Below are 24,925 nucleotides of genomic sequence, written 5' to 3'. Positions count from 1 at the left end.
TGAGATGATGGACTTGAAAAGCCCCTGTTTAGACCTGAAACCCTACCCAGAAAAGTGCGTTGGCCTGGGGAGAGGCTATTATTAAAACCACCATTTTGGTGTTTCCCGCCCCCCCACCCCCAGGCATTGTGCTAAGCTAGGGAGAAAGTTTGGGAAATTTGGTGTTTCAGCAAAAGAGAGACTTTAGAATCTGCGACAGTGGGATGAATAGCAGGAATTGCATTGGGATTGGGGAGGGGGGACTTGAAACCGCCATTTCCCCTCAGAAACGCTGGTGAGAATCGATCCCTGGAACGGCGGGGATGAGAGGGTAAACCCAGAAATGTACAGAATCGAGCTGGGGGAGATTTGGAACTTCTAGACAAATCTTTCTGAAAGGAGAAGGGATGTAGGTGGGGGGAAAGGGGAGGGGGAAGGTTTGCTGGGTAACCCCAAGGAGTAACCTGACAATCCCTGGGGTTAAAAGAAACAAAAAGTGCCTTAAAACCACAAGAAAAGAGTAAGAAGTTTGACTGTCCATTGAAATAAAGCCCTGAAAGGAGAAATCTGAAACCACTGAGGCAGACGAGTGGGGAAAGGAGACCCGGTAACTTACTAGGGAAATGTGGGTATCCTTGAAACTGCCAGTCTGCAGCCTCACTACCCCTGAGAGGCGTCTGGGAAGAAGACTTGACGGCACTGGGAAGGAGGGAGAGTGCTTTCTGAGGCCTGAGGCAGGGCAGAGAGCAGTGGGGGGTTCCCTTCGCACTGCAGCTCAGGCCAGAGGTGTGTGCAGTGGGGGTCCTGGAAACTGCCATTCAGTGGGAGGCACGTGGTCAGTAATCCCGGACCGGGGGCGGGGGCCTTGGGGGTTGCACTGTGCTGTGTGTGGCCCCATACGAGGGAGGGGGAGCAGGGGGTGCCCCGGGGGGCTCAGCTTCGTCCTCCATTTCACTGTCATCACTGCCAGCCAGCTGGTCATGGCCAACGAAGCCACACTTCTCTTCGCTCATCTCCTCAGGCTCCGCCCACGGCTGCTTCTCTCCAGAAGCAAAGACCCCATAGAAGATCACGCCCCCATAGTGCACCAGAGAGGCGATTAGGAACACGTACTGCCACTCCTCCCGCGTCTGTGAGGGGACAGGAGGAGAGAGGAGGCCACAAAGGGCAAAAGCCAGGTTATCAGACGCTGTCCGGTGGATTTCAACACATGCCCTCCCCATGCAACAGAGCAGATCTGCCTCCACTGGTTTTCCTAGGCTAGTCAATATTTATGAAATGGCTAGATATTTCTTCTGGGATCGAACCACCAACTTTCCCATTGGCAGCTCAGCCTTGAACTATTTTGGCACAAGAATTTCTTGAAGATCAAATAGAGGAATTAGAAAACAAATAAAACGAGGGAAAATCAGAGAACCTCAACAGAGGTGAGGGGGTGCAGCAGTTCAGAGAGATGGCAACAAAGGCCCAGGGCAGATTAAGGACATGATTGAGAACGTTAAAAACAAAAAGAGTTGCCTCTCAATAGATTCCAAATAATAGTGCGCCCACGTGTTACAGATTAGAACTATTCCATAGGGTTTTCCAGAAAGTTATCTTCGGGCTCTTTGGTGGCCTCGTGGTAAGATGCTGTGCTGCAATACCAAAGGTATTTAGTTCAAATCCACCAGCTGCTCCTCAGGAGAAGGACGGGCAATCTCCTCCCTTGCAATTAGCTGCCTCTGAAAATCCACTGGAGAGTCGGCTATGAGTAAGTTTGGATTTAAGAGCACACAAGAACAACAACATCCTTATGAAGCTCTGATGGCATAGTGCATAGGGGGTTTGTGCTGCCAACCTAAAGGCCACGCCTCTCTGCTGGTTCGAATCCACCAGTAGCTCCAAGGGAGAAAGTAAAGCATTCTCCACTCTGGTGATTTACACCCTTCTATTACGGATAGTGAAGAGATTGAGATTGTTAACAACTTTAGTTTGCTTGGCTCCACAATCAACACTCTGGGTACCAGCAGCCAGGAAATCAAGAGACAAATTACAATGAGAAAGTTGGCTGTCAGTGCCCTCTACAGAGTACTGAAGAGCAACAATGTCAGTCTGGAGACTAAGGTGCGCCTGATTCAGTCCATAGTCTTCGCAGTTGCTTGCTATGCATCAGAAAGCTGGACAGTGACTAGGGATGATAGAAGGAGAATCGATGCCTTTGAGCTGTGGTGCTAGAGAAGAGTATTGAGCATACCATGGACTGCTAGGAGAACAAACAGATTCATCCTTGAGAGAGTTAAACGAGGCTGCTCCTTGGAGGCAAGGATTCTGAAGCTCCATCTGACATACTTTGGACATGTTACAAGGACGGACCAGTCCTTGGAGAAGGACGTCATGCCTGGGACGGTGGAGGGACAGCGCAAGAGAGGAAGACCCTTGATGAACTGGATTGATTCAGTCACTGGGGTAATGAGTGTAGGTGTGTCAGGGACAGTAACGTTGGCACAGGATAGAGCAGGGCTTAGGGCTCTTGTGTGAGGTCGCTATGAGTCGCAAGTGACTCGATGGCACATAACAACAGCAACATCCCACTGGAGGGTCAGCTGCGGATCGGTTCTGACGCAACTGTTGTTGTGTACCATCGGGTTGGAATCAACCCATAACTGCCCCTCCAGTGGGTTTTCACAGGCATTAAATCGCATGAGAAGAGATTGTTCATCCTCGGAACTGCATGCCTTTGGGATTGCGGCACAGCTTCTTGCCATGATAATATGCAGCGACTTAACAACAAATCCCACTGGAGGGGCAGTTTATGGGTCTATTTTGATTCAAAGGCAGTGAATTTTAGTCATTTTTAGAGAAGCAGAACACCAGGCATTTCTTGCGCAGAATCACTAGGCAGTTTGAACTGTCATGTTTTAGGTTAGTAAGTCTGGCGTTTCAGTAGGTTTCAAGGAGCTCTGATAGCCTAGTGGTAAGCAGCTGCACTGCAGTCCCAAAGATAAGTGGTTCGATTCCACGTAGTCTCCTCAATTTACTGCCTCTGAAAACTCGCTGGAGAGTCAGCTATGGATGAGATCCAACTCAATGGCACACAACAACAACAACTGATGTTTAACCACTTGTGCCAAGTAGGGACCACAAATTGGAGGGAGAGGACAAGCGGGTCTGGGTGGGCACACAGACCTTGTGCTTAGTCATGGCGCCCACGATGATGGGGCATACCATGCCCGACAGCGTGCCCACGCCGTTGGAGATGCCCATTAGGATGCTAGCGTAGCGCGGGGCGATGTCTAGGTGATTCACGTTGAACCCTGGCAGGAGGCAAGGGGAAAAAAAAAACCCACCTCTCAGGAATCTCACTCCTTCCAGCCACACACCATCCCCGCCCCCCCCCCAGCTTTTTCTTAATCCACCTTTTATGAAGCAAGAGGTCCCTCCTGGGTCAGGGAGTTTCCTAAAGAGCAGACCCAAGCTCCCGATAATACGCAATCCTCACCCGAGATGGCGAAGCCACTGAAGCCCACGGCGAGGACCAGAAAGGAGATGGCCACACCTTTGGAATGCGAGTAGCCAACCACCAGCAGCAGGGTAGCCTCCATTCCGAAGCCTGAGGAGGGTCACCAGCCTCAGGGCCTGCTGGGGTGCAGGTCGCCCCCTCCGACTCTCTGGGTCTGTTCCAGGGCCCTACCACAACCCAGCTTTGTTCCCTCCCACTCTCCACTCTTAAACCTAATCCAGGCCTAGTTCTCACTTCTAAATACTTACACTTAACCCTAATCAAGCATTTACATCCCTCAGGCTAAACTTTCATTCCCACTTCTAGTTTTCTCTGGGTGCCCTCGCCCAGGCCTCCACCTTTCCAGCCCCGCCCCTTTTGCCATAGAGATCCGCCCACCAATCTGGGCTCCACAAGTCAATCCTGGTGCAGAACTGGCCCAGCATCTCCAAAGCCACACCTTTTGGGTGTCTCAGCCGGACAAGACCAAGCCCACTGTATTCTCACCTCTCGTTGGCTGCACCCCTTTCGCCACGCCCCCACAAGACCACGCCCGTCCCGGGTCCCGCCTCCTCTGGGCCACACCCCTAGACCCCGCCCCACTCACCCCCACAGTTCATCAACTTGCGCACGTTGGTAGTGGACATGATTCTGCGACTCCGCAGGAAGTCTGCTATCTGGCCGCCGATGGGCACGATGATGGTCATGACCAGATGGGGCAACGCTGACACCAGGCCCACCTGCGCCAGCGTGAGGACAGAGCCGGTGCTCAGGGCCCACCTCCTTCGGGCTTCGGTTCTACCCCTTCAGTGACCCAATTTTCCATCCACCCCACCTTGCCCCTTGACCAGCCCGCCTGGGCCCCACCTTGCTGATCTCAAAGCCGAACACCTCTTCGAAGTAGGCGGGCTGGGAGATAAGCAGCAGGTAGAACGTCCAACTGCGGCAGAAATTGGCCACTATGATGGCGTAAACAGGCATGGACGTGAAGAAGCGCCGCCAGGGAGTGTTAAACTTCTGTGGGGGTGAGGAGAGACAGCTAAAGTCGAGACCAATGCTAGTGGCATCACTGCATCCCTTCAAGGGCCCTATGACAGTCTCAGAGAGCCAGAGGTCCAATATGGCTGTAGCCTCTAGGGACCTGCAGGAACGCCCCTTCTGTCCCGTCTGTTCCAACAGAAGACCCAGGAATTTGAATAAAGACACTCAGAAACAGGGATTCTGGCCCTAATTCTGTCCCTCATGTTCACAGGTGTCCAGGCCCATGACGACCCTCCGGGATCCATACATATGGGTCCAGGGGTCTCATTTCATTCAACACCCTCTAAAAGTGCCTGATTTATCCCTAAATCTATATATTAAACTCCACTCTCCAATTCTGTCACTGATGGTTTTAGCCACGCCCCACCAGCGATTCTCATTGGTCAACATTCCTACCTAACCCCGCCCTAAGAGCTAACCACGCCCCTCAGTCGAGCTGGGTCTTTCTTCTTTTCTGAGTCTGGAGAAAACCACCGTGATCAAAACAAGCTAAAACTGGTAGCCTAAGTTCAAAGCTTTCTTTTTCCTGCCTCAGAGCCTCGATGCCCCTCCCCTCCCGGCTGGACCCTCGCCGCACAGGCAGCCCCCCCAGCTTGCAGCTTGGACCCGGACCGTGACGGGGTTCATGAGTTTGGCGCTCTCGCCGATGGCGTCCTCAATGTATTTGCGCTCCTCTTCTGAGATGCTGGGGTGCATCGCAGGGGACTCGTAAGACACCAGCAGCCAGAAAAGGTACCAGAAGATGCCGAAGCTGCCTAGGGGAGGGGGGTAGGAGGGCATGGGAGCCGGATGACGATCGACTCCGCCCCTCCCGAGCTCCACCCGGACTCAGGCCTCTGGGGGGCCTCACCGTAGACATAGAACACGGAGCTCCATCCTGAGTACTGCACCAGGACCCCCGCCAGGGGCATCGCGACCACTGCCCCAGCATAGGAACCTAACAGAGATGATATGGATTGGATAACAGGCCCTTTTTTCTGTAAGGGCCAGGAGATCGGGTCCCCATCTTTCTACAACACAGGTGCATAAGTCACAGGCCCTCCCAGGCCCTGCTCACAAATTCATCCCACCAAAGAGAAAAACAAATCCATGCATCCAGGCCTTCTTCCCTCAGTCCAGGACACTAGGGTCCTCAGCCCTTTCTTTTACAGGCTCCACCGCCTCTTGATCTACTACTCCCTCTGATCCAGCCAGGAATTCTGGCTCGCCAGTCTTCTCCACCCCCAGACCTAAATCTGGCTACAGCCCTTCTTCCCTGAATCTCCAGCTCCATCATCTCACCGCAAAAGGCCGTTGTGGCCAGGCGACTCCGTTCTAAGGGTGGGGCCCATTTACTCCAGATCCCGTGGCAGGCAGGGTACGTGACCCCCTTGGGAGCAGAAAAGAAAGGTCAATGAGAAGAGGCGGGGTCAGGAAAGGGGCGGGATTATACAGGGCGGGGCTTTACCTCTACCAACCCCTGCAGGATCCGCACGAAGATGACGCAGCCGTAGTGGACGCGTGCAGCTGAAGGGATCAGCATGTTTAGAGTGGACGTAGCCACGATAGCAAAGCCGAAGACCCTGATGGGAAGAGTCTGTGGTCACCAAAAATGGTCCAACAATCTGCTATGTCTAGAATGCTGCCCCCAGCAGCTCAGGCTCTGACTTTCCGGGAATCCAGGACCTCAGGAATCTCACCACATCTTTCTTGAATACCTTGCCCCCATAGGACCTAGGCTTCTCCCCAGAGTCAGTCCTAAAATCTAAAACCACACACCTAACCCCACCCACATAGTTATGGTTCCCACCCACCTTGAGATTCCCATCTCTGTACCTGTTGGCTGCAAATTTTTGGCAGATAAATCCTCCAGGAATCTGCGTGACAATGTAGCCCCAGAAAAAGGAGCCGTGTATGAGGCCAACAGTCTCTGGATCCCAGTTGAACTGGGCTTTCTGCGGACCAAAAGAGTACATCAAACCAGCCGCCTTGAACAAGCTCTGCCCCTCCGCCAATCAGCGCTACAGGCTCAACCACGCAGCCAATCAGCAATCAAAAACTGCTCCTCTCCTCCAAACCACCTGCCAATCAGAGCCCACTCCAGCGTTCCATACCGCTGTCAATCAAGAAGTACTACGCCTTCATGTTGCTAGGGCCTCTGCTGTCTTAGCAACAGAACCCGTTGCTGCCTAGACAACCTGGTCTCGCCTGTTTCCCTGCCTTAGTGTCCCTTCTTCGAACGTCCAGGATTCATATGTAGTGAAGGAGACTCTCCACTTCTATCCCACTTCCTATCAATGGGTCCCACTTGTGTGAAGGGCCTGATTGGAAAGGAGTGAGGGGTGAGGCTTTAGGTTGGCCCCACCCAAATGGAGTATGTTTCCTAAATAAGGGAGAGGGCAGGGTTTAGGAGGCCGACTAGCTACGGGAACAGAGACTATGCTGAAATAGAGGCGCAGTGTGATGTGGGGCGGAGCTTTAAATGGACATCAGAGTTGTGGAGAACAGGAATGCAAAGGACACAATCTTGAACAAAGATGACAGTGGGTTTATGATGGAGGCGGGCCAATGCATAGATGGGCGGGGCCTGCGTAAAAGTGATCCTGAGGAGGCGTCCCAGAATGCAATGGGGAACCTGGTATGGGGTGGAGCTTCACTTCAATCTGGGCGGAGCTTAAGTAAAGGGAGCTTTCTGAGTGGAAGCCAGTTGAGGGGCGTGTCCTAGGTGGGACACCCTGCAAGGTGGCAATGGGGCGTGGACAGGACGAGCTCGCGCTGAGCTACCTGCACCACCACGTGCCCCCCGTGGTGGGTGGTGCTGTTGTTGACCATGGACACGATGGCCACGCCCAGGTTGCAGCGGATGCCGAAGCTGATGCAGAAGCCCAGGCCGCTCATGATGGCGATGATATAGCGGCGAGGAAGGCCGAAGCAGGTGCAGTCCACGACTGGAGGGTCCCGCGTCTGAGTGGTCACCGGGCGCCCGTCAGCGCTCAGCTCCAGCGTCTCCGCACCTTCCTGCCGCTTCTCTAGAAGCCTGAGCGACAGCAAGAATCAAAGGCTGGCATGTCCAAGACTTTGTCCCCCTCCTGTCCCAGACCTAAGAGTCTACACTACAAAATCTTCTTCCCTCTGACCCGAATCCGGGGCCCCATCCTCTCCTGCCTCAGACCAAGGGGTGTGGGAGCCCCTCACACTCCTCCCCCCTTAGACCCAGGAGTCCTGGCCCCCATTTTTCTCCACCCCAAGTCTTGTCATCTCTCTGGACTCAGTTTTAGACCCGAGACTACCCTTAGGATCCGAGCTCTGTACCCCTGCCCCACCCCCACCCCCCAACAGTCTCCGCAGCCCCTGCTGCCAGATAGGAGTCTATTTGAGGAAGCAAAAGGTGCTAAGAAGATGCTTCAGCAAAGGTGTCAAGAGAACAGATGCTTCGCAGCCACGTCTGCTATATATACCGACCCCTCTTCCCCTGCCCCCTGTGGCCTGCCCTTCTGCGCTTCCAGGTGTGGGGCCCAGATCCAGCTGACTCTGAGAAAGCCCACATTCATTCCAGGGATGTAGGGGTTGGGGAGAGGCCTGGCTTCTGGGGTCTAGAGGCTCAGCCCCAGCACCCCTTGGGGACCTGGACTTGAGGCCTTCAACGGAGGGGGGTAAGGAGAAGGAGTGTCGGGTGGTGTCCTGGCAGGGGACAGATGGCCCTGGTGGGGGATTGGCTCCATTCCCAGCATGGCTCTCGCCCCCGCCTGCTATGGATCCAAGACTGAGTCTATGATGACGATTAGGGTGCTTGGAGGGCCGCCTCATCCTCAGAGAGAGGCTGCAGGGAAACAGAGGTGCGGTGCCCCGAGACTGGTGGGGAGAGACCTAAAATGAGTGATGGAGATTGAAGTGGAGAGGGAGGGACAGACTCGGAAATAGAGACCCAGGGAGATAAAGAGGGACACGCATCCAAAGAGAAAGGGACAGAGACTCAGAGAGTGGGGGAACAGAGGCATTTGTGAGAGAGAGGGACAGAGACCAGGGAGGGGGGAGAGTGACAGAAGCACTGAGATAGAGAGGGACAGAGGAGACCCAGAGAGAGAATGGGACAAAGACTCAGAGAAAGAGGGGGACAGAGACCCAGAAATAGAGGAGGCTGAGACATAGAGAGAAAGGGGGACAGAGAACCAGAGAGAGGGGGGACAGAACCCCAAAGGGAGGGACAGAGATTGAGAAGAGGGACAGAGAACTGGAGGAGACAGAGACCCAGAGAGACACACACCCATAGGAACTCTGAGAGAAAGGAGGCCAGAAACCCAGTGTGCTGAGCCATTTAGACTGAGAAAGGTGGCAAAGACAGGGAAATCGTGAGCAGGGACAGGCTGGGAACGTGATTTGTGAGGTGCAGCCCCCCTCTGAGGCGGGGAGGCAGCCAGGGGATCGGGCTGGATCCCAGGAAGGGGCTAGAACAGATGGAGGCGAGGGAGACTGGGACGGGGGAGGAGAGAACAGCCAGACGGTGGGGGGGGGGGAAGAGATGAGGGAACACAGCCGCCCCTCCTCATTCTTGAACTTAAGGAGGTGGGAGGGATAGTTAAGAAACAGGAGGGGAGGGGACAGAAGCCAGTGGGAACTGAACCTCCCCTAGGGGATTGAACCCCGGAATGTAGGAGACAGGGGTCTCCCCTGCGGCATCAGAATACATTGACTGAAGAGCTAGCTGGTGGCTTGGGCCAGGTTGATATCAGATATTTGACCCTGAAACCCAAGATGTGATTGCAGCCCCTGAAACGTGAGATTCGGCATATTCTCTGACCCAAGGTCTCTAAGTGGGGGTCTCAGTATCCCACACCCATAAAATGGGCCAAGTGTTAGAATGGGAGACAAGTCTAGGATGCTACTCGCTACTTCTGGATAAAAGAGGACCAGGGATGTAGAGAGGAAGATGGCTCCGAAGCGTGGGAGAAGACAAGGACAAGGACAGAGGGTACCTGGCTGCAGCCCTCTCCCCACTCCTGAAACCCAGGTCAGGGGCTTGGTGAGGAGGAGACGCAGTTCTTGGGGGACAGTTAGCCAAAATGAGCAAGGGGTCTCAACATCCCTTTCTCTGGATCTCTGTCACCCTCTCTCTCTGGGTCTCTATCCACACTTCATCTCTGTCCCCCTCTCTCTTTGGTTTCTGTCTTCCCTCTCTGAATTTCTGCGCCCTCCCTAGGTCTCTTTCTCCCCTTTTCTCTGGGTCTCCGTTACCCTCTTTCTCTGTGTCTCTGTCCTCTTCTTCCTCTGGGCTCTGTCCCCGTCTTTCTCTGAGTTCTGTCCTGCTGTCTCTCTAGGTCTCTAACCACCACCACCCCTGGGCCTCTGTTTCCACCTCTCTCCGTCTTTCTTTGCTTTTTCTCCAAGTCTCTACTCCCCATTTTCCTTTGGTGCTATCTTATCTTTGTGTCTCACAACTGAAGAAACTGAGGCTTAGAAAGCAGAAGGGTCTAAGTCCCTAGCAGCACCCGATGGGGGCCTGTGGAACCCCACCTCTCCAGCATCCCCCCCCCGCCATGTCCTTGTCCCAAGCCAACCTAGAGTCCCATCTATTTCCTGGCTCAAAGAGACCTTTCCATCCACTCTGGAATTCCTCTTTTTGAGGAAAAACCAGTCCCCAGCCCCACCAGGGGATGAAGCTGACCTGGCGTCTGAGTAATAAATGGCTAATACTGTCATCAACTGTTTTCTCCACCCCTTTCTGAATTGGGCCTCACTTTCCCTAGCGTGGTCCAAAGGGTCAAAGGGATCAAGGTGTTGTGTTCAATACAGTGCAGCAGCACCTCCACCCCCATCTCTCCAGCAACCTGGAGACAACTCCCAAAACATTGGATGGAAATATTTTCCGCTCAAAGTCCTAGGTGACTCTCTCTCTTGCTGGGCCCTCAAGGGTCTGGGGGGCTGGCAGACCAAGAGCAACCCAGACTCATCTGACAAGTGGAGACTGCAGGAGGGGGCCTGAAACTGAACCCCGCCCGATCCCCCATGCCACCCCCCTCCCCGTGCAATTCTTTCTCTCCTGACTTCACACTGATGTATTTTGAGAAACTCGTGAAAGGAGGCGAGAAAAAAAGGGTGGGGAGGGGCTGGAAGATTGGGGGAAAAAGAAGGGATGAGGCCATCTCAGCTCTCCCCCCCCACTGCGACATCCTTCAATCCCCTTCCTTCCTCACCCCCCCCCACTTCTTGTGGCTCCTGTTACTAGAAGGTGGGGGACCTTGGGAGCTAGGAGTCAATCTGCAGCAAGCAGGACTAGAGTTAGACTTGGGAAGGACTTTCATGGCCTGGGGAGATGAACAAGGGTGAACTAAAGGTGGAGCCCAGGTCGGAGGGGGTATGGGCAGGGCCGTGATGCTGGGGAGGCCGGATCCTCTCGCACCCGCACCGTGGCCAGATTATTTTTAGGCTATTCCGCAGTTGAGTAATTTCTCTGAGTTGGAGCCAAGGCTGGGGTTGGGGGTGGGAAGCTAGAGGGGAGGCAACCAGACTGCCCTGAGGGACAGCTGGATCACTGGGGTCATGGCCCTGCCTGGGAGAGAGGCTGTGGGGCTTTAAGGGACATCTTTTGGGGGATCTGCTCCACCTCTGGAGCCTGATGTTAGCTGGCCTGCTCTCTTCTCCCCCAGGGACCCAGGATACCCAGACTTTCTTCCTCCCCTCCCCAGATTAACCCCCCTCAAGGACAAGGCCCGATGGCTCCAATCCGCTTTAGCTTCAGATTAAACTCTGACTGACACCCAAGAGAGGTGGAAAGGGATGTGGCCTGGGGAGGACTGAAACTCACGAGAGAGAGACAGAGGCCTGGAAAGAGAGAGACACACACACAGAGAGGTGGACAGTGACAGACCCTGAGAGAAGGGGAGTAGATGCGGGGAGAGGGAGACAGAAACCCAAAGAGAGGGGTCAGCGATCCGAAGAGAGGGTCACAGGCAGAGGGAGACAGAGACCCAGAGAGAGTGGGACAGAGACCCAGAAAGAGAGAGGGGGACAGAGACCCAGAGAGAGAGAGACAGAGACTCAGAATGGAAGACAGAAACTCAGAAAAAGGGGTGATCAGAAACTCAGAGAGAGGGGGACAGAGACCCAGAGAGAGGGGGACGGAGACCCAGAGAGAGGTGGACAGAGACCCAGAGAGAGGGGGACGGAGACCCAGAGAGAGAGTGACAGACTCAGAGTGAAGGACAGAAGCTCAGAGAAAGGGATGATCAGAGACCCAGAGAGAGAGAGAACAGTGACTCAGAGAGAAAGAGGGGCACAGAGACTCAGGAAGATGAGGACAGGAGCCCAGGTAATGGAGCAGAGCTTGTCATAGGGTGAGGTGCGGAAAAAATGCACAGGGATAATAGAGGAGATGGACTAGGGGGCATGCTATGAGATAGGGGAAGAAAACTGACAGATGGGTTTAGGGACCTCCACCCCGGGGTACGCCCTGCCCATCTGCCCGTCTATGCCCAGGAGGGACAGAGCAGATCATTCTCCTTGGACACCCTACCTCTCCCCACCCAGAGCCCCCAGCTCGCTCACCGGTGCAGTTTCCCGAGGGTGCGACCCGCCAGCTTCCGAAACTCCTCCTGGCGGAACTCCATGGTGGCGGCCCCTGGGGCCGGTCCCCCCCGCCCGCGGGCCCGGGCGGCCGCGTCCGGGTTCCCGGGGTCCGCCCCGGCCCGGCCGGCCCCGCAGCTCCGCTCGGGGGGAAGGAGGCAGCGAGTGCTGGCTGCCTGGGGGTTGTCACAGGACTCGGAGCCAGGGCGGGGCGGGCCCCAGGCAGACCCCGCCCCTTTCCCCACCAGCCCGACCATCCGGGTTCTGGCCCTGCCCCGTCCCGCCCAGGACCACGCCTCTGAGTTCTGAAAACCCGCACCTGAGCGGCGTCGTCCCCCACCCGCCCCACGCCCCCATCTGGCCTTTCTCGAGTTCCTCACTATTGCATTCCCCTAAGGCCCAGTCACTACCACCCCTGTGGATCCAATCTCCTGGCTGCCCGGTAGGACAGACAGTTGTCCTGTGCATGAGATTTCCAAGGCTGTAACCTTTGCTGGCTATAATCAGCAGTTGCACAGCCAACCCAAAGGCAAGTGGTTCGAATCCACCATCTGTTCCGCGGGAGACAGGTGGGCAGTCTCCCCCGCTGCGATTTACACCCTTCAAAAATCAGCTGCAGGGTCAGCTATGGCTTGATCCCAACTTCTTGGTGTTCATAACAATAATAATTCTTTATGGGAGCTCCCTTAACCATGAGGTACACACACACATGCACACACTCCAGCTCCATCGTTCTCTGTTTCCATCCTCTGGGCCTGCCTTCTATCTCTCCTAATTTCTGGATTTAATACTTATCTCCCCCTGAACTCTGCACTTTAGACAGCTCCACATCCAACGCTGTATTCTCTCCTCCCCGAATTCTAACCCCTAGTTCAATACCCTCTCTTTATTCTTCCCTCTCCCCTGTTTCTTCATGCTAGGGCCCAATCTCTTTCGGATTCCATTTTGCTCTCAGTTGTAGTAATCATTGGGGCGCCAAGACCCCACTCAGCTCCTTCCTCCTGACCTCATCTTCCTACTCTCAATTCTCCTCCTCCTCGGAGTTTCAGCTTCTACAGTTAAAACCCACCCTGCCTCTTAGCTGTGTCACCCCCAGAGCTTCCAAGAATCTGGGCTACGTGCGCCCTGGAATGTGCTCTACACGCTGAATTTTGTCCTGCCTTCTACGATCTGTCGCTGTCCTCCGGGATCTGTCTTCACCTTCAGAAAAAAATCCTAGACTTGTTGCCCCGCCCCCCGGTTATGGCTCCGCCCCCTCCAGCTACCACACCCAATGGTATGAATTACCACGCCCCTCGCCACAGGCCCCGCCCCCTGTGTTTGCTCCGCCCCCTGCTGGCTGCCTCTCTGGGTTCTACACTCCCTTTCTAAGAGCTGCCCTGCCCTCTGGGTGCTGCCCCCCTGGGTTCTGACCCCTTCCTTTGAAAGATGCCCCGCCCATTGGGCTCGGTTCTGTCTGATTCCCAGGTTCATCCTCTGGAGTAGACCAGGAATTCTCTCCCAGGACTGCGGACACTATACAGTTTGGTCCTGCTCTTTCCCTTTCTGTAGGCTAGCTCCTCCCCCTGTCGCTGATCCTCTCCCCACTACAGAGTCAGCTCCGGGAGAAGTCTCCAAATCAGGCTGCAAATGCATCCGGGATTAAATTTTCATGATGTGGCACGAGTCCGCCAAACGGTGGGCGGGAGGAGCAGACAGCGAGGCGGGCAGGCGCCCCGTTGGGGTGGCCGAGCAGCTACTGACCGGGGGCGGGGCGGAGGGGGGGGCCTCTCGCCTCCAGTTCGAGCTCCTTGGGTTTCAAAAACTTTGGTTACTGGAGGAAACCCTGGATTTCCAGGAAGGAGGCGGCTGTGGGCCCCGAGCCCCTGGGACTAAGGTTAGGAGGGAGTTGGAGGTTTGAACTCCTGAGTCTGGTGGAGGAGGAGGAGGGGGCCAGAAACCTGGATTGTGGAGTCGAGGAGGCTGCTGCAGACGTGGACACGCTGAGATGAGAATGAAAAAGGAACTAGAGGACTGGACCCCCTTGATCTGAGGGAGGAAAGGGCTCGGGACCTGCACTCCTGTCTGCGGAAAGAGGGGCCAGGGACCCTTGGGGCTGCGGGCTGATTCCTCGGTCCAAGGGAGGAGGAGGAGGAGCTGCAGAGCCGGCCTCACGCGCCACCTGGTGGCAGTAGCCTCCCGGACCTGTGTGCGGAGGCAGCGGCCATGGCTCCTAGACAGGTGTGAGGGTGGAGCAGATGGTGAAGAGGAGGAAGTGGAGAGGGGGGCCCTGCTGCTGCCAAGTCCTAGGCCTCCGCCGGAACCGTCACCATGGAGACAAGAAAGACTGGAAGGACCCAGCCCTGCACTTTTTCACGATCTGTGAATTCCTCGGCTTCCCACTAAAGACCAAGGGAAGGAACTACAAGTCCCAGAGGCGTCTGGAACTGTCTGCCTGCGTCGGAAAGGCCGTGCACTCCAAAGGCCGCTGGGAGATGTAGTTCTTGGTTTTGTTTTTTTTTGGGTTTGTTTTTTTTTTGGCACAACTGGCCAGCCTATCTCGCGCCCTCTGGTGCACGTGCATTGAAATGCATTCCATACATATGCTCCGTGGATGCAAGGATGAGGAAGCCTCCTCTCACATACTAGGGGAATGTTGCTTAGGAGAGGCTATTCCTTGGAAAGGGGCATCATACTTGGAAAGGAGGAGGGTCGGCGGAGGAAGACCCTCAGTGAGATATGGATTGCAATACACAGTGACTGCTGCAATGGCCTCAAGTGTGCGAGAGATAAATAAGGATGGCGTGGCATAGGGACAGAGTTTACATCTGTTGTTCATAGGGTCATTATGAGCTGTGCTCGACTCACTGGCACCTACCACAAGAAGCAGCCCCAGAATGAACAAGCAGAGGATTCCAGGCCACATCTCAGGTCCCTAAATGTCGTCTCCTCCACTCTTGATTCTCCAGCCTTTTAATCGTGACACCAGGTGATGTCAGCCTGGTTCCAGGGGCAGCTACCTATGACCAGAAAGCTGTCCCACTTACAGCAAAGCAGGAGCCAGGGCTCCCAGCCCCAGCCAGGTTCCCGGGGTTCACAAATCACACCCTACCTGTCCCCAAAGCCGCCTCTCTGTCCCTGGCCTCCCTCTTACAACACCCAGATGTACACAAAAGTCCCGATCTGGCTGTCTGTGCAGCCCTGCCCAGAGCACTGTGCCTTACACCTGACAAGGCCCCTCTCCTGCCTGCAGGTGGGTGATACAAGGCGAGGGCTTTGTCACCCGGGGTCCCCAAAATTATAATATGATGGGCTTTATGGGGATTTGATTGTGGATTGTACCAGGGCTGTGTGTTCCTAACATGACAGTCATACAATGTCCAAATTATCCAACGTACTATTTCACTGGGTGAATTCACCAAGTTTGATGTCAAGAGTTTAATGGCTTTTTAAGCTGCTGATTTTGATTTTTTTACTCTGACATATGGATGGGTGGGATCATACAAACAGAGTGTTAGTCTATCCACAAGGGGATTGGCTAGTCTCGCCATTCAATTGAGTGGATTCAGTGACAGAATTTGAGACTCTCACCACCAGCAAGAAAGCAGCAGAGAATGCAGCAAGTGTTCTTTGAGACCAAAGATTCATGCACCTCACAGATCAGGGCGTGCAGGGGCCGCAGCACCCGCAGCAGAGAATCTAAGAGCCAGTATGAGACAGAACCAACCTTGAGCCAAGGGGATTTCACCCAAGCTTGCTGGAGGTCTGGGGGGAAGATACGGTAACAGGCAGGACTAAGAGAGCATTGTAACCCGGACCTAGAGCCGCGAGGCTGAAGGGCCTGCAAGGACACTTCAGAGGCCGTCCTTACTGAGAAATTGTAACCTGCTACCAATCTGTGTGGCCTGTGCCTCTACTGCAATGAATTTTGGACCCAGAGAGACAGTAGGATTCGTGCTGGAATTAGTAGAAAGGGGGGAGACATGTCTGACCTCTTGAGAACTGGTTCTGTGTTGTGGCTGTTGTTGATGGGGACAGTTCCCCTTGTGGAGTTAGCAGAGGTCAGACTTAGCTGTTCCCACGCTGCTCTCACTCTTTTTCTTAAGTTTTATTTTATTTTTGTGTGTGTGTGTACAACAACAATGACAATGACAAAGAGAGAGCTACGATGGCCTAGTGGAAAGGAAGTTATGCTACCAAGCCAAAGATAGGTGATTTTCACCTAGGGGGCCCTTGGCCAGGTTCAAATTGTTTTCCTGTCAAACATTCTTCTAGGTGGTATAGCACCCGTCTGCATTGCTGTACAGAGGTAACTCGTGGTTGCTGTGAAGCTGAAAACTATGACAGTGATGTGCCAATCGTGGTAACGGGTACCCATGGTGGACAGTGTTGGCTGGAGCTTCCCAACTAAATCAAGCCTGGAAGCAGGAGCGGCATCCACTTCCGAAATGGCTTGCCTCGGGAAAATCTATGTACGAACAGTGTTCAGGCCGTTTGTTCATAGGGTCCCTATGAGTCGTCTACGACTCGACAGCACTAAACAACAACTGTCAAATTGGATCTGACTGGTACAAGAGGAGACTGTCCCTCCTTCTCCAGCAGAGCATCTGTTGGATTTGAACTGCATACCTCTGGGATGGCAGTGCAGCTGCTTGCCACTAGACCACCAGAGCTCCCTATCTGCCCTCACTCTTTTACACTAAGCAACACACATTCACACAGAGAGGAGGTATGGAAAAGTAAGCGAGGCCAGGAGGCTCTTAAGTCCTGAGTGAGGAGGAAGACGAGGTGTAAGATGGGGGGGCAGACAGACTGCACAGGATTTAAGAGCCGAGCTGAGGGGCAGGGGCAGCACACTGGTCCCATGGGGGACTAACTGGAGGAGGGAGGCCAGGGAGAAGGTCCAGGGGAGGCTCCAGCGGGAGAGCCCCAGGTCTGAGCTGGACCAGGACCGCGGTGGCATTTAGAGCTACAGCCCAACGTCCCTCTTGCCTGCCACCCTCTGTTTCTTGCCTAGGCAGAAACAGAACCAAGGCAAATGACTTGTTTTTTTGGCAGATAACCTTTTACTTCAGATCATTTGAGAGAAGGCCTCAGCCTCAGGCCCACTTTTTTGAGCCCTGGGAGTCACTGGGTTTAAGAAGGCACCGACAAGAGGGGCATGGCCACCATCAGTTGCTGTAGAAAAAGATAAGGTTGAGGGTTCCAGAGAGGAGTCTCAGTCCCCAGACGCTCCTCCCTCAGATCCAGGGGTCCTGACCCCCATAGCCCCTCCTCCCTCAGACCCAGGGGTCCTGACCCCCAGCCCTTCATCTTCCTCCCTCACCCAGGGGTCCTGACCCCCCCAGCCCCTCCTCCCTCAGACCCAGGAGTACTGGCTTCTAGCCCCTCCTCCCTTAGACCTTTGACCCTCCCCTCAAACCCACACTTCCCTAGACACCCCCCCCACACACACACACCTTCCTCTTCCGGTGGAAGGCAGCCTTGCTCTGGTCAGCATTGATCCGCAGGGGGATGGAGGTATCCAGGTGGTACAGCTGCTGGGGCCCCCCCACCACCAGGCGGTTCTCCCCGAGCTCCAGGGACAGCCCCATGGCTCCATCCTGGGGACATAACGACATCAGCCCTCCTTTGAGCACCAGGACGACAATACCGGGGCACCGTGCTTGGAAAGGGTCAGCAAAAGAGCGGAAGACCTCCACTGCTGCCAGAGATTGAAAGAGTAACTGCAGCAGTGGGCTTGAGTGTGGCAGAGATGACGGCCTGACACAGGACAGGAAAAGGCTCACGTGTTATTCACAAGGTTGCTATGAGTACTCCAATCCACAGCTCCTAAAAACAACATACTACAAAAGGTCTAATGGCTCAGGGAAGAGGCAGGCGATGGTAATTAGAAGTATCCTCCACTGAATGCTCTCATCTCTCTTAGTATCTTCAAGGTGTGTTTGACATCCAGGGCGAGGCAGTGGGGTCCGGGGGTAGCATCCACCTCGCACAGTATCAACTATGTACTTCTAAAGTATCAGGTATAAATCCCAATCCCACCTGCGGTTATCATCCCCTTTGGGAATGGGGTTTCTCTGTCATGTTATGGAGGCAGGACTAGGGCAGGCTGTCTCTTCGTCTATTTTGAGACTACAGAAGCTGCAGAGGGACAGAGGACTTCCATGGAGAGAAAAGAGACAGACATAATTCCCTTTCACTAAACTTGGAGAAAACCAACTTCTGTCCATTAACACCACTCATTCGTGGGATTTCTGTTATAACAGCACTAGGTCATTAAAGGGGAGTTCTGGTGGCGAAGTGTGTAGAGTTATGTGTCTCTGGCAGATCGAATCCACCAAGGTCTCCGAGGGAGAAAGATGGGCAGCCTCCGTTCTCTGCCATTTGGAAACCTGAGGGGGAGGGGACCTATGAGTTGGAACCGACGGCAGCATGTAAAGCTCTTCTGAGAGAATTAAGCAGAAACCTGGTGGCTCAATCATTAAATGTAAAGCTGCGGACCAAGAAGTTAGTGGTTCAAGCTTATCAGCTGCTACTTGAAGGAAGACCCTGGTCTTGGAAGCTATGGGGCAGGTCTATTGTTCTACAAGATCACGGTGAGTTGTAATGAACTTGGTGGCAGGAGATTAAAAAACTAAGACGTACAATGAGGAAGCTCCAGACCCCAGTGCAGGGGAAGCCTCCCTACTCCCGGTGAGAGCCCCCCCATCTCCAGACCCCTCTCTGGTCTCTGCTTCTCTAAGCACTCACCAGTTTGGGGAGGTCAATCTCGGCCAAGAGGAGGTCAGGGGCTTCCAGCCAGAGGTTCAGATGAGGCTTCTCCAGGCTAGAGAGGGACAAGACCCAGAACTGAGGAGAGCTGCCAGGTTTTCGCCAGGTCTGTTCCCTCAGTCAGGTATGCTGTGCCCCGCCTGCCTTCCTTCCTCCTCCAATCTCGGTCTCATGAAGCCTCCCTGGAGCCCCAGGCCATTTTGGGGGGTGCATTTGTGGGAGGGAGAATGGAGGGAGAGATCGGAGAGCTCCTTGGCAGACATGGGGGAGCGCCCGAGGCTGGCTCACCCCTCAGAGACAGGGCCACCCGGTGGAGACGGGGTCCCTAGCTCCTGGATGCGAGGACGCTGCTGCTTGCGGATGTTCTGCTGAGATATGGAGCCCATGAAAGGCCGATTCTTCAGGAGGCGCCATTCTGGAGGGGAGGAGGTCAAAGGTCAGCTTGCCAGGGTGCCCTTGGCTCCTTCAGAAGTCCCTTCCCTTCTGGCCTGGACCCGATCACACCCCTAAAGCTGGACCATTGTAGCCCCGCCCAAGCCGGGATTTCCACCAATCACCTTCTGAGGTCTGCTTTAGACCCCTCCCCTGACGGCCCAAGCCCCGCCCCTCCCCGAATCCGAGCCCCCGCCGGCTGCCACCGATCCCTCCTCGACTCCACCTCCCTCCCGGGGTCTCCCCTCACCCGGATTCAGCTGCAGGCCGTATTTGTCCTCAAGACCCTCCCTGGCAATGGTGATCACAAGCTCCCGCAGGAAATCACTGTTCTAGGAAGGAGGAAGGGGCGTGGCGGCTCATGGGGTGGAGCTTAGGGAGGAGCTGTCACCAGGCTCCGCCCCAACCCCGCCCCCTACCTGCAGTCTGAGATAGAAGTCCCTGTTGACAGCTACATCGTAGGCAGTACAGCCCTGGCCTTCTGCAGGGAGAGAAACGGATGAGCCCCCAACCCTCCTCGGAAAGCTGGACACGGGAACATCCGGGACAGTCGCCCACAGGAACCAGAGATGGGGAGCCGATTAGGAAAGAAAGACGCAAAGCCGGGTCTCCGTCTCCAGTGCACACTCATCTCAGACTCTTCCCAGGCTCTATCATCTGCTCCCGGACGTCCCCACCATGTGGCGTGCACGTGGCCCTCCCACCGATGTCCCAGCTAAGGTCCAGTGGAGGCCATGGCTGTTGGCCCTGTCCACTGCCCGCCGGCCCCTCCCACCCCTCCGAGATAAGTCCATTTCTCCTCTACCAATCACATATTTTATATTTATCTGTCACTCTGATTACTCTTTTACCCAACCCAATCATTGTCTGTGGCTTCTAGGCCCCTGTCCCCTCTACTTACAAACTTCTCTGTTTCTGTCCAATTAACTCCATCTTATCCTTCAAACCCCCTCCCCAGGAAGCTTGCCTGGGACTCCCCTCCCAGATGGACCTTCCCCCCACTCTCCCGCAACCCAGGTTGTGCTGGGTGCTCCCTGCAAGTGTAACATGTACCACCTCACACTGGAATTGTCCTCCTTGTCCCCTTTCAGCCCCCTCCAGGATGGGAAAGTTCTCAAGGTTAGAAACGGGGTCTTCAGGAGACCAGTGTGAACTGAAAGAATGAGACTGAGACAGAGATGTAAAAGGGACTGAGGGGACACAAAGGCAGAGCTAGAGACATGTGGGCTGGCCCTCGACGAGGTCTGGAGACCCACTGCTTACTTCACCGAGCCCTCTGCACCCTGGGGTGGGACAAGGGAAGCCCTGGCCTGGCGAGGGGCTAGGTGTCCAGAAAATGCCCCAACAGATGAGAACACACCTCAAATGACACCTCGGCTTGAGGGACGAGGCCAGAGCCAGGGCTCTATTCGAGAAAGGAGGGCTCCAGGAGCCTGAGAGTGGAGGCTCTTGGGACCTCGGCCTCCTGAGAAATGAGAAGGTAAGGACCTGCACCCCTGGTTCTGAGGAAGTAAGAAGGATCTGGGGGGGGGGGCTTGGGTTCTGAGAATGGATGGGGCAGGACTCCCAGTTGCCCTGAGCACACTGACTTGCATCCAGTTCGGCATGGGGCTCCCCCAGACTCATGGGGATGCGGAAGCCAGCCAGGTCCTCCTCCAACATTCGCAGCAGCTCGTCCTCTGTCACATCAGCCGGGGGAGGGATACAGGGCGAGTGGCAGATGTTGATGAAAACCTTCCCTTCCGATGAGTTGGTCTTGACGCAGAAACCTGGTGGGAGTAGCACTGTCCTGCCCATCCCGGAACTCGTTCAGTCTCCTCTGCAGTCTGTGCCTCTCCCTCTCTGGATCTGTTTGTCCGCTTTCTCTGACTCTGTTTCTCTCCTTATTCCTCAGTCATTTGGTCCTCTCCCCAGGTCTCGGATCATGTCCCGTCACCCACCAAACACCCTGCTAGTGTATCCCTGTTTTCCTTCCTCTTTCTAAGTCCTGAGTCTCTCTCCTTCTCTCCCATCTCTGGCCCCATCTCTCTCACCAGGCTGAGGCTGGATCTGTGTAGACGCTGGCCTGCTTGTCTGTGCTTGCTGAAGCTCCTTGGAGGCCTAGGTGAAAGAAATAATCTCCAGTCTTGGAATCTGAGTCCCCAGAACCTTAATTTGTCCCTCAAATGTTTGCTTAGCAATAGTTAAGTATAAGAGCTGTGGATAAGGTGCTCTTTATCCTTTGAAGACCCCAAAGAATCCCAATCCTACCCTATTTCCATTTCTGCCAAAGCCTGGTAAACTTTAGGAATTAAAAAAAAAAAAATCCAAAAATATAAAATTCTTTGCCCTGGAGTCAATTCTGACTCACAGCACCCCTGTAGGGCGGGGTACAACGTTCCCAGAGCGTTTTTAAGGCTGCAAATCTCCATGGGAACAGAGAGGTATATTTAGCTCTCAAAATATGGTGACTTTGAACCGCTGACCTTTTAGTTTGGTTTTACCCCTCTGCCAACAGAGTTCAGCAGAACTTGGGACCAAACAACTACAATTCCCAGGAGGTGCCGAGGCCGTCTCAGTGCATTCTGGGAGCTGTAGTCCCTTCTGGTCTGAGCACATTTCTCGAACATCCAAGGACCCAGGGAGTCGGGTGCAGTTCACACCTGCAGCAGCAGCTCCTCAAACCGCGCCGTCTCGGGGCCCATTGTCTCCACCTCGTTTAGCTCAGAAACCAGCAGCTTCGCGTCCGCCATGTTCCTAGGAAAAAAAGAAGACACACAACGTCCGCCGTGGAGGACCTTTCCCTGATATCAGCACCTACCTTTTAACTGACCCCCTATACTTACAATAATGTCTGAAAATTTAACAATCTGGCCTGCGATTCCAGTTCCAATCCAAGCCAGACATTGTCCTTAAGTCTATTAAGAAGCTAAACCTCTGGACGAACTCCTTTGACCCAAATGCTAAATGTTTAAGCAAAAGGCTCACTTCCGGCCTCTGAGTAACCATGGTATCTGTGGATGCCACACTTCCGACCGCCCACATCCTCATTCTCAATCCTGCCGCACGAGTCCATACTAGCCAATCATGTTCGAGAACTGAAGCCACATGTCCCGCCCCGACCAATCACAATGACGCCTGAAGCTACCCAGCCAGCATTCCCTTTCGGTCATTTTAAAAAAGATCGCGAAATGTCACACTTCTCTCTACAGAAGTTAAGTTTCTGTTGTCAATATGTACTTCGGCCGTCTTCTGTGTAGTCAAGGGTTCTACACGAACTGTCACATCTTCATCCCACGCTAAATACGGTTACCACTGAAACATTTGGACTGAAAGCTGCATTTCCTGCCAACAATCCAAGCCTGTGGCAAGAAGCCACACCGAAACACTCTTCTAGATCCAGAACCTTCTTACTTGCAAACCCAGTGCAGTAAAAATGATTCCCACTCCTAGCTTCCCTATATGGCGGAGAATTAACTGCCTCATAGGCTTTCTTACAAATCTCTATGGAAGCGAACGTCCTCTTTCTTGAAGTAGTTAGCAGGTTCGGACTGCCCACCTTTCGTTATCAGCCGAATTGTTTAACCAATGCTTCCTTACAGTTCCTTTCTTATTTGCAGGTGATCCACAATTGCTACCACCTGCCCCACCCCACTCCTGCCTTGATAAATACGCATGCTCTAATTTGCTGTAGCATGTACAGACTCCAAGGCAGGCCGATGGGCGGGGCCCGCAGAGGCAAAGCGGGAGGGAGAAATGGGCGGGGCCCACGCCATCTTCCCCATGTCCCCGCCCTCTTCCTCTTGGCCCCGCCCCTCCCGGCGGAGGGGGCGGTGCCGCCCTTTGGACCTCAACGTGCGGGTGGTCCAAGTGCCCGGTAGTCCTTGTGGAAAGCGGTCTTGGCGAGTGATGGCTGCAACGCGCGCAAGGCCCCAAACCCGAGAGATCTTTACCACGATGGAGTACGGACCGGTGCCCGAGAGCCACGCATGCGCACTGGTGAGGACCTGCCCGGGGCGGCACTGCCCAACCCCCCTCCCCGGTTTTCCCCGATCTATTTTGCGCGCGGTCTCCCATGAGCCACCGCGGCAGCCCAGCAGCCCCGCCCCTCTCGGCCGCCGTTCTCCCGTCTCCTGGGGACTTTTCCCATGAGCCTTTGCGGTTTGCTGTGTCCAAGCCGTTTCTGTCTAATTCTTTGCAAACTTGTCCTCCTTCTGCCCGCGATTCTGAAAGCCTTTTTCTTCGAGGGCCCTGGGGGTTTCCCCGATTTCTTAGGGGTTCCTCAAGAGCCTTTGGTCTGGACAGTTGCCCTGACATTCTGAATTTTTGTAGAACAATTAACCTCCTTTTGAAGCCTCCTATTACTCATGGTTCCTTAGAGCATGATTCCTGGGACACCCCCTCCCCACCCAGATATCTTTGCATTTCTTTAAAGATCGTTAAGCGCTCGCATGATTCCTTTGACCTCTTCAGTGCTTGTGGGATGTGTATGATTTCATGAGGGCTCTCAGAACTCTAAAACATGAGAAAACTTTTATAATTACTTATGATCCCATAATATACCCACATAGAACTCCCATGTACCTTTAAGGCCGCTCAGAACGTCATAGAAATCTCAGAGCTTCAAGGCCCTTTGAATTTTTCATGAGGCTCCATGAGGCTTTCGGTTTTCCAGAACTTTCTTGGGACTGCTGTTACCTCCAGGGTGCCAGGGAACAGGGTGTCTCGAATTTCCTGTCCTTCCTTAAAAACCCAAAATCTCTGTAAATGTTCATTAAAATTAATAAAATTTAATAATAAAAAAAATTTTTAAAAAAAACCAAACCTCAGACCTCCTTGTGGAGGTGTGGTGACCCAGACAGACCACCCCAGAATCCACACGTGAGAAAGATAGAAACTGTCAAAAGAAATGTCTGGGGTCTCAGAGAAACAGAGGCAGGAGTCCAGTTGGGAGGATTTGAAACGGGAGCCCGGCCCCAGTTCTGGATGAAAAGAGGAGGAAGTGAGGCACAAGATTTAGGGCTTTGGAGGGAAAGGGAGAGCTCTGGAGGTCTTGCCCTGTGTCTGGGAGGCAGTCTTCCAGATGGTGAATTGAGAGGAAGTTTTGGGAGGAAAAGGCGCTGAGCTCAGCTGTGTTGTGGTGAGGGTGTGAGGGGCCTGGGGACATCTGTGGGAAGTGCAGGAGTCAAATGACACTTGTGGCTGCATTTCAGGCCACTAGTGAACTGGGCACACAGACCTGGGAGTTGTCAATGTGACAGGGTAATTGAGCCGTGGGAATGATACTATCTGATGTAGACTCAGTCAAGAATAGGATGTGAAGACAGAGCACAAAGGATCTCCACCTTTGGAGCTTGTGGGAGTTGGCATGTCCTGAGCACTTCTCATCTGACTGCGCTTCTCTTTATGATGCCTTGCAGAGAAATTCAGTTTTTTACAAAATGAAGGACTGTGGCAACTCACCACCGAGCCGATGGGTGGGCACCATTTTCCCCAATATTATGTGCCCACTTTGTGTCTCTATCCTATTTTGGTAATATTTTTTTTAATTTTTTTAATTTGGTGTACTGTCAAATTGGATCTGACTGGCACAGGAGGAGTTTGCCCCTCCTTCTCCCGCGGAGCATCTGGTGGATTTGAACCTCGCACCTTCGAGATTGCCGTGAAGCTCCTAGGCTACCAGAGCTCCAAATTTTGGTAATTTTTGAAACATGTGAGACTTTT

General features: G+C 54.0%; 3 protein-coding genes across 4 annotated transcripts in view; 1 reads left to right on the top strand and 2 right to left on the bottom strand.

The window, feature by feature from the left end:
- Nucleotides 1-420: 420 nt before the first annotated feature.
- On the bottom strand, nucleotides 421-12,222 carry SLC17A7 (solute carrier family 17 (vesicular glutamate transporter), member 7). The gene is made up of 12 exons (XM_006898669.1): nucleotides 12,020-12,222; nucleotides 7,262-7,514; nucleotides 6,314-6,432; nucleotides 5,946-6,060; nucleotides 5,780-5,867; nucleotides 5,349-5,435; nucleotides 5,111-5,253; nucleotides 4,325-4,474; nucleotides 4,065-4,197; nucleotides 3,458-3,568; nucleotides 3,145-3,272; nucleotides 421-1,109 (listed from the first exon to the last, which is right to left on the bottom strand). Exons 1-12 carry the CDS (start codon nucleotides 12,079-12,081, stop codon nucleotides 816-818), a joined length of 1,683 nt encoding a protein of 560 aa, XP_006898731.1. The 5' UTR covers nucleotides 12,082-12,222; the 3' UTR covers nucleotides 421-815.
- Nucleotides 12,223-17,152: 4,930 nt separating this feature from the next.
- Nucleotides 17,153-21,954, bottom strand: PIH1D1 (PIH1 domain containing 1). Its single transcript, XM_006898668.1, has 9 exons — nucleotides 21,865-21,954; nucleotides 21,256-21,322; nucleotides 20,812-20,991; nucleotides 19,642-19,703; nucleotides 19,473-19,554; nucleotides 19,079-19,205; nucleotides 18,770-18,845; nucleotides 17,476-17,619; nucleotides 17,153-17,194 (listed from the first exon to the last, which is right to left on the bottom strand). The coding sequence occupies exons 1-9, from the start codon at nucleotides 21,952-21,954 to the stop codon at nucleotides 17,153-17,155; spliced, it is 870 nt and encodes a 289-aa protein (XP_006898730.1).
- Nucleotides 21,955-23,110: 1,156 nt separating this feature from the next.
- The window catches only part of ALDH16A1 (aldehyde dehydrogenase 16 family, member A1), a 30,510-nt gene continuing 28,695 nt past the window's right edge, over nucleotides 23,111-24,925 (top strand). For both annotated transcript variants that reach the window (XM_006898667.1, XM_006898666.1), the window contains exon 1: nucleotides 23,111-23,200. In XM_006898667.1, coding sequence (XP_006898729.1) covers nucleotides 23,111-23,200 — 90 coding nt within the window. The remainder of the gene's footprint in view (nucleotides 23,201-24,925) is intronic.

Source organism: Elephantulus edwardii, unplaced genomic scaffold (assembly GCF_000299155.1).
Source record: "Elephantulus edwardii isolate Elephantulus edwardi_28Jun2011 unplaced genomic scaffold, EleEdw1.0 scaffold00236, whole genome shotgun sequence".
Taxonomy (NCBI): Eukaryota; Metazoa; Chordata; class Mammalia; order Macroscelidea; family Macroscelididae; genus Elephantulus; species Elephantulus edwardii.
The sequence above is the reverse complement of the archived record's forward strand: the minus strand, read 5'-3'. Positions and strand labels throughout refer to the sequence as shown.

Bases quoted from the DNA above. Each gene is read 5' to 3' on its own strand.
- SLC17A7 (XM_006898669.1), bottom strand. From the start codon at position 12,081: ATGGAGTTCCGCCAGGAGGAGTTTCGGAAGCTGGCGGGTCGCACCCTC. The intron at 7,515-12,019 runs GTGAGCGAGCTG...GCTGTCGCTCAG, and splicing joins ACCCTCGGGAAACTGCACCG to GCTTCTAGAGAAGCGGCAGG. The intron at 4,198-4,324 runs GTGGGGCCCAGG...ACGCTGGCGCAG, and splicing joins TCGGCTTTGAGATCAGCAAG to GTGGGCCTGGTGTCAGCGTT.
- PIH1D1 (XM_006898668.1), bottom strand. From the start codon at position 21,954: ATGGCGGACGCGAAGCTGCTGGTTTCTGAGCTAAACGAGGTGGAGACA. The intron at 19,555-19,641 runs GTAGGGGGCGGG...CCTCCTTCCTAG, and splicing joins ACTTCTATCTCAGACTGCAG to AACAGTGATTTCCTGCGGGA. The intron at 17,620-18,769 runs GTGAGTGCTTAG...TTATGTCCCCAG, and splicing joins AGATTGACCTCCCCAAACTG to GATGGAGCCATGGGGCTGTC.